A 9,002-nucleotide genomic window follows, 5' to 3' on the forward strand; every position below is an offset into this window, starting at 1 on the left:
CTATGACCTGCTCCTCGATGGAGGCGATGTCACCCTCCGTGGGCTCTCCATCTTGGGCTGCAGCCCTGGCATAGGATGGTGGCTTGGTTTTTAAGCCACTCACTATCAGGTCGTTCATTCTGGAGTATTGTTCACAGTCATCCAGTCTCTTCTCTAGTTCGATGATCTTCTTGTCCTTCTCCAGGTTCATTTGTTTCAGCTGTTGTATTTCCTTCATCAGGCCAGTGAGGACTTTCAACTCCTTGTTGATGTCAGAAAGTTCTCCTGATTGAAAGTCAAGAGCTTTCTTGATGTCGTCGATCTCCTTCTGCCTGGTGGCTGCCATGTTGTCCTCGCCGGCACTCTAGGCGTCCCCTACTCCGGTGCCGCGGGTCCGTCTTGATCCCGACGATCTAAGCGTCCCCTGCTCTGGTCGTCTGTCGTCGGTGGGCCGGTGGCACTCCACGCACCCCCTCTTCGGTGCCAGCGGCGCAACAAGCGGTCTCCGCTCCTGTTCTCTTTTCTTTTCTTTTTCTCCCCCCGTTTGTCGGCGTTCGGCGGGTTCACCCGCCTCGGCGCCCACTTTCGCGGGTTCCCCCGCGATTGTGTTAGCGTTGGTGGGGTTCTCCGCCTTAGCCGACACGGTGTTTGTTAGTTTCAACCGCTTTTTGATTGTTTGAGTCAGCCGGTTAGCTTAGCCAAGCCAACGTGCCCCAGTGGGCTAGCTGCTGCTGCTCGCTCTCGCTGCTGCTCGTGCTGCTCGCTCTCGCTGCTGCTCGTGCTGCTCGCTCTCCTGTGTATGTGTGTATGTGTGTACAGTGATGTCAAAAAAAAAAAAAAAAAAAATATCGGACAACCCTAATAATAAGGGTAATAATAATAATAATAACAATAATGATAATAAGGTTGATCCAGTCAGTTCTTCACTACATATACTTTTGTTTCATTAGAGGTTACTCAAGTGTTCAAAATTAAGTTACGTATAAGTTACTGAGGGACCGAGTGTGTATTTACAGCACAGCACAGCACAGCACAGCACAGCACAGCACAGCACAGCTGATCTGTATATTTTCAAATACATACTGACCAACTTTAAACAATGAATTAAAGATGATCGTATAGAACACAAAGATGTTGTTTTCTCCACTCAAATCCATACAGCTAATTATAAGACACAGAATGTTACAGTTGTGAATAAACAATATAAATGATGTACCTGTGTGTGTGGAGCTGATGAAGCTGAAGGTGATTGGTCCATTCTGGGTTTTATGAATCACATGGACAGGAGGAACAGCAGGTAAAACTGAAGACCCTTTAAAACAAAATCATCACTGTTACTTTATCTTTACCTATTCAATGTTAGAACACATTAAAACATGCTATGCAGCATTATTATGCCCCTGGCCTCGGGGTGCCAGGGAATACAACTTAGTATTTATTAATGATGAAAACCCAAATAGAGAAATCAGTCAAATCTGTAATGTGTGTATGCATGAATGGATGGTGTAGTGTGGGTGAGAGTGTTGTACAGTATGCATTAACATAAATGTTGGAAGGAGTGCAGGTAAGGGAGTCAGGGATCTGCCAGAGGACTGGGGAGGGAGCAGGCTTTTTATAGGGCCGTGAGCACCCGGGCCCACGTGCTCCCCAATTAGCCTGATGACCGTCATCACACTGCTCCCCAAGTCCTATAGGAACCAATTAGAACAACTCATAACCACATTACCTAAGTGAAATACATGAAGGTGAAATACATATGGCAACTACCCATAATAAAGGGAACCATCACAAGCAGGTTTTAAAAATGTCACTTTTTTTTACCTATTCAATGTTAGAACACATTTAAAAGGTATTTGACTGTACCTGAAATAAATCAGATCATTTGTCTATCAGCAATGTCACTGGAAATGAAGATTTTTAATAAACACAATCACACTAACCACATCAAGTAACAAAGCCTCAAATAGGAAAAGATAAACAAAGTTAGGCATTCCAAACACACACACACACACACACACACACACACACACACACACACACACACACACACACACACACACACACACACACACACACACACACACACACACACACACACACACACACACACACACACACACACACACACACACACACCCTCCCTATCTCCTCTGCCTGCTACATGTAATCTCTACCACAAACAATTGATTAGCTCAATGCACAACAGGTGTGTAGTAACCAGGGCACAAATTTCACAGCGGCGTTGTTGCCCCTCCCTTTGGCTGTGTGCCCCACGGAAATATACATGCCCTACGGCCACAGTGGCCGTGGTGTCCCTTGACTGCACTGCCCATCACGCTGATTTCACCGTTTCCCCTCTACGCAATCTTCCTGTCAATACGGTAGACACCAGTTGTCTGGTTGAGATTCTAAATTCTTATTGGACAACATCAAGTGAAACGTTGCACATATAACCAGTAGCCTGTATTTCAGCTTAGAATACAGCGGAAGCCAAGTAACACGTTTGACAGGGAGGGGGGAGAGAGCGAGCAAGAGAGAGAGACAGACAGACAGACAGACAGACAGACAGACAGACTGGAGCTCGACTTTTGATCAACAACAAAATATAGATTAATAAATGTGACAAAATACAGCAAAATCACAATCACAATTATGAGTCTTAATATCCAGCAAGCAATAGAAATTAATAACTAACAAATTAAAAGTTTAGGCTATCAATATCTTAGAAAAGTAGAGAGAAGCTGTGACCTCACAGCTCTGATGGACAATAAATAAATAATCCTTTTTCAAACAACATCCATGTTCTGTTATTTTGTCAACAATGATCCAAATGAGAAGTTTATTTCAGCAGCTGGAATGTGACAGTTTGACATCGTTTTTTATTTCCTGAAAATGTACGGTTTTCAACATGCAAGGTTACGATTCTACGGTCACATAAATGACTCAAACTTGTAAAAATATAACAAATGATTCATGTGACTCAGGACAAGTCTAGAGATATACTGTATTATCTCCTATAGTATCCTCATGATGAATCTACATGCAGATATAAAGTAAAGACATTTTACCTTCATGTTGAGACGTTGAAAGAAACGATGCTGATCTGAACTGACTGAGTTCATGTGAGGATGTGGTTTAACTTCCTCAAACTACACTATAACTGTGAAACCATCTGACGTCACACTGGTCTAAACTGAAAGTCTAGTGTCAGGTTATAATGTCTTTGCATTAACCAATAAGACCTGAGGCCAATTCTACAAATGTCTTCTAAATGCTTTTTTGGGGGAAAAAGTTGCTATGTCAGTGGTACTTAAACTTTTTCATGTCAAGGACCACCCAAAATTATATGTACCCCATCTCAAAATATTTATTTCAAGGGACCCCCAGAAGCAAAGATTTGAGTAAAAAAATTGCTTTAAAAATATATATATATTCAAAGATTTACTTTTGCAATATTTTTTAAAAATAGTAGATCTACAAGCTCATAGCACGGCACTCTGTGTCGCGCTATGAGCTTGTATATCTGCTATTTTTCAATAGCCAAAGTATAAATAAGTCATTGGATTTTGTGTAAATTAACAACTTTAAGATTTAGTGGTTGTACTGTAAGTGCATAAAAGAAGAGATTTTATGCATTTAATTCCACATTAATTATATCTTCTCTCCAACACTGTCTCCCTCTTTGCTGTCCTACTGTATGTCTGTCTCTCAGCTGTCCTACTGTCTGTCTCTCCTACATTGTCTCTCTCTCAGCTGTCCTACTGTCTGTCTCTCCTACACTGTCTGTCTCTCAGCTGTCCTACTCTCTGTCTGTCCTACACTGTCTGTCTCTCAGCTGTCCTTCTGTCTGTCTCTCCTACATTGTCTGTCTCTCAGCTGTACTTAATAAATGTGATATAATAAAAGCCTCAGGGATAGGCACCGATCACTTGGATACCGGTGAGCACCCATGAAGAAAGCAGAAAGACTGTCAGTAGCTACATCCTAAAGGGTCCAGGGACCCCTGAGAGGAGTCCAGGGGGTCCCCAGCTAAATCATTCTTAGGTACCAAATGGACCCTAATCGATCCGTAACACAGAGAGTGTGCAAATGGATTTATCTCTGAGTTATGGGGGCCCCTGACATTAAAATCTTTGAGAATTCAGAGAGGTCTGGAATGGTGTTACAGGGATACACTGATTATTTAATCTGGAGCGACATTATTCTCTATACACTGTGATAGAGTTAAAATGTGTTTTGTGGACCAGATTGATATTATCTAGAAATATAGGTTTAACCGTCAAATTAATATAACTGGTGTTTTTGGGCCTGTACTTCAGTCTTGCTAAACGTGCTTTTTGTAAGTCTACTATATTTTCTCTCTCTACAAGGCCAAACCGGCTGCAGGCCTGTCGTTGCTATCTGGTGCCGGCTCCATATGTTTCCAATCAGTAAACTGTGTCTTGATGTCCTAATGACCTATGACCTGACATTGTCACTAATTCCCTCTGTCAGCTGTCATCCTATCACAGATAAACTTGGCACCTGTCCTATGATATCGAAGGAATAACTTGTTTATGGAACCGAGAATTGTACACAAGGACACCATAAGATGAACAACAACTTATTGTGATAACATCATGACGCCTGACCGCTCATCTGACGTCTGAGGGTTCTTAACCAATCATTAGGATACACCTTGTCTGATGTTAGGACGTCCAACTCGTGTATATAAATACAATTGCCTGTATTTGTAATATCAGTGTGATTTTGTGTTCTTGTCTGTAACTTATACCGTCTCGTGTGCACAGCAATACAGACTGATCGACTATTTTGACATATGTCTGACTCTCATTTCTTTGGGTGCTGACTGGACAGGTGTTGTGGGGTCTTAGAGCAAAACCATCTTTTCCATCTAAATCTTGGGGTTTGGAGAAATTCAACTCCTTCACACTGATTTAGTAAAAAGAAAAAGTCGGTTAGACATGGGGGAGAGTGCATGATATGGTAAACTCTCCCCCCCAAGGGTGAAGTAGAATGGAAAGTATATTATATATATATATATATATATATATATATATATATATATATATATATATATATATATTATATTATATGTATAATTATGTATATATAAGTAGAATAGCAGGCCCTTCAGACCACCACATATTTTAGTGAAAGGTTATGAACTATTAATAGATTAATTACATTAATTTCTAACTATACAAAGTTTCATCTCAGACCTTCCATTGTGAATCTACACAATGGAAAAGCCTCAGCCCCCATACGACCAGCCTTTTTGTTTGTGGGTGTATCATGACAATATGTATCAATTTCACCACTTTTACAATAACAGTTTATACAAGAATCCATTTCATGTATGAAAGACCTTATGATGAGGTAAAACTATATGTTTAGTTCTACCTCCAGGAGGTTTATGTCACATTGTTGTCATTAGTCTATTCATGTATCAACAACAAGATGAGATTCTGTTGTTGCTTTTCTGTTTATAATACAGAATAATTTAGGAAAATCCAATGTATTAATTTGACACAATCATGTGTTTGGTAGTGTTGTGTGGCCACTCACTGTCCCTGTTATAAACATACTAATCCTCTTCTGCTCAACAATACACTGTAAATGATCATTAATCTGATCTGCTGGTAATAATAATGTTGTCTTCCTTACCCAGTCCTCCTACACAGCTCCTCCTGATCACACCTTCACTCTGTCACCTGTTGATTCACATTTACATTACAATGACTCATCATTAAAGTAACCATAATACAAAAAAGAAAGAGATTATAAACAGGTTATAATATTATCTGGTTATAAAAGATTACAAAGATTAATTCACTGTCTTTATTGGGATGCTGTTTGTCACAAATCGGGTGTAGTTCCACAAGGAGGTCCACTAGGTGGTGCACATTCACCACATTAAATAAGAAACATACAGTACAAACAGATGTTTAGTTCTCTTAATGAAGTAAATGTTTATCTGTTAAACTCATCCAAGTTGTCAGACAGCTGTGAGTCACTGATGGTTTAGTAACAAGCTGTTGTTTCTATCTGGTCATCACTGAAAACAAAGACAATAAATACTATTATATCAGGCATCATTTTAGATTTATAGCTTAGAAACAAATCTCACAATGAATCTATTCAGACGTTTCCTCATTATCTAAGCCTCATCATCTATCTACTGAACATTACAACTCACTCACACCTCTATACTGACCTCATGCTACAGCATGTCTGCTCTTTACAATTTATAATAATCATGAGAATAATAAAACTCTCTCCAACGATCCAGCATGCTGCAGCACGCCTTCTGTATAAAATAGAGCTAAAGTGGTTAATGTATGTTTTATAATGTAATCATTTATATCTGCAAAGTAACTAGTAACTAAAGTTTTCAAATAATTGTAGTGGAGTAAAAGTACACTATTTGCCTCTGAGATGTAGTGGAGTATAGGTAAAAGTATAGACACTTGGAAATACTCCAGTAAAGTAAAACTACCTCAAAATTGTACTTAAGTACAGTACTTGAGTAGATGTACTTAGTTACTTTACACTGACTCGGAACGCTGCAAAGTGAAGCCATCCGTACCAACAGAAGGAAGTGGACGTCAGTGACGTCACAGTCAAGCGATAATTTGAATGATATTCTCTATCTCCCAAAGGCGATGTCCCTGAGCAAGACACTAACCCCTAACTAATAGCCCCCCCCCCCACCACCTCGCCCTTTCTGTCATAAACATTAAGATCATATCTTGGATCATCCTGCAGATAAAAAATCACCTTATCAGGTCTGAACCTTTGTTTGTGCGGCAAGTTGGAGCCCTGCCACAGACACTGCCAAAAGTGCACGCACGCACGCACGCACACACGCGCGTGCGCACACACACACACACACACACACACACACACACACACACACACACACACACACACACACACACACACACACACACACACACACACACACACACACACACACACACACACACACACTCTCTAGAGGAGGCTAAGCAGTTCATCTTTAACATCATTCATAGATCTCTTAACTCAACCTCAAATGTCAAAAACTAGACTTGGATGTAAAGCTCATATCAAGTAATTTTAAAATGTATAAAGTCACATAAATTACTTATAAATATATATATATATATATATATATATATATATATATATATATATATATATATATATATATATATATATATATATATATATATATATACAAATATTTCATGTATGTGACTCAGGACATGTCAGGACATATTATCTCATACTAGTATCGTATTGAATCTACATGCAGATATAAAGTAAATACATTTTACCTTCATGTTCAGAACAGACGTTATAATAAACGATGCAGCTGATCCGCCTTCAACAATGAACTGAGTTCATGTGAGGACGTTGGTTTAACTTCCTCAAACTATATCATCTGACGTCACTCTGGTGTCTAGTGTCAGGTTACACTGTATATTTGGATGTGCGTGGCTGCTTTGAATACTGTTTTATATCAGGTTGAGAACTTAAGGCTCTTGAGCTTGTGGGGTTTATGGTGTTGAATGTTGAATACAGTATGAACAACATTCTCACATAGAACTTGTCTCTCCACTGTATGTGTGAGAGGATGGTGTGGAACAGAGGTGATGCAACTCTGATGATGTAGAGGACCACTATATTTACACTCTCACTCCAGAGGAACACATTACATATACTGTACAGTCACCTCTTATCTCCGTAGTTTAACTTTTTTCGTAAATTAATGCCGTACTTCACCATTCTATGTCACACAAAAATAGCAAAAATAGCCGATCTACAAGCTCAAAACGCATCGCGGTGCAACGCGTTTTGAGCTTGTAGATCTGCTATTTCTGCTATTTTTTAATTGGAATCCTGTTGAATTGGAATCCTTTATTTTATTTGTGTATATGCTCTATCATCATATGAGATGAAATTCACATAATCTGCTCTAATCTAATACTGATACTAATCTATTGACCCTAAACCTGTTGAAAACATGACGGTTTTCCCTTCACGTGATACGTATGTTTTTCCAGGTACAATAAGATGGGAGCTCTGCCCACTATTGTTTAATCGGAGGAGGAGTTTCAGATTGTCCAATAACATACAGTAAACACTTTTTTTTTGGCAGCCGACATTGCAGATATTTTTCTCCCTCATTTAGTCGTTATGCCAATGAATTCCTCTCCACACACATCGCTGTGTTGTCCACCAGGAGGACGTAGAGCCTTCGTCCTACTCCTCCAGCCCCAACACACCATGCTGACAGGTTTTTTTCACTAGAACAATATAGTCCAGGGGCCAAGGCAGATTTTGGTACCACCTAAGGTGGCCGTACATTTTTGGTATTTTTGTATTCCTACATGTCTCTAGTTTATATTTTGGTATGATACATCTTCCAATTCAGTAGCTTAATGACAGTAATCACTCTAAACCGGCTAATGTATCCGGTAGGAGACACAAAGTAGAATCTTTGTGTCTCCTACCGGAAATACACCCGGGCATCAAATTATTGCGACAAAAAACAAAATATATCCATGTATTCAAGGCTTCATGGGGTGTGCAATTGACAGAAAATAATCATTTTTTGGGTGAACTCCTCCTTTAAGTTTCCCAGGGGGACTCTCTACCCATTCAGCTATGACCACCCTAGACCGAAGGAGGGTCAACTGTTACAAGCTTATGGAAAGCAGTCTTTTTGCAAACACCACAAATCTGAGAAGTTATCAATTGCACACCCCATGAAGCCTTGAATACATGGATATATTTTGGTTTTTGTCGCAATAATTTGATGCCCGGGTGTATTTCCGGTAGGAGACACAAAGATTCTACTTTGTGTCTCCTACCGGATACATTAGCTGGTAGGTAGTGATAACTGCCATTAAGCTACTGAATTGGAAGATGTATCATATCAAAATATAAACTAGAGACATGTAGGAATACAAAAATACAAAAACTTTACGGCCACCGCAGGTGGTACCAATTTGTGAAAATATCAGTGTTGGCCC

At 39.7% G+C, this 9,002-nt stretch overlaps 2 protein-coding genes across 4 annotated transcripts in view; one reads left to right on the forward strand and one right to left on the reverse strand.

Moving 5' to 3' along the window:
* The window catches only part of LOC311052686 (uncharacterized protein), a 90,799-nt gene extending 89,548 nt beyond the window's left edge, over positions 1–1,251 (reverse strand). The window contains exon 1 of the mRNA XM_084067791.1: positions 1,196–1,251. Within this exon, the coding sequence (XP_083923917.1) occupies positions 1,196–1,237 (42 nt within the window). The 5' untranslated portion in view covers positions 1,238–1,251. The remainder of the gene's footprint in view (positions 1–1,195) is intronic.
* tmem259 (transmembrane protein 259) overlaps positions 1–9,002 on the forward strand; it is a 298,209-nt gene that overhangs the window by 96,674 nt on the left and 192,533 nt on the right. The gene's annotated exons all lie outside the window — the stretch shown is intronic.

The sequence above is a fragment of the Gymnoscopelus microlampas genome, assembly GCF_963454915.1.
Source record: "Gymnoscopelus microlampas genome assembly, chromosome: 9".
Classification (NCBI taxonomy): Eukaryota; Metazoa; Chordata; class Actinopteri; order Myctophiformes; family Myctophidae; genus Gymnoscopelus; species Gymnoscopelus microlampas.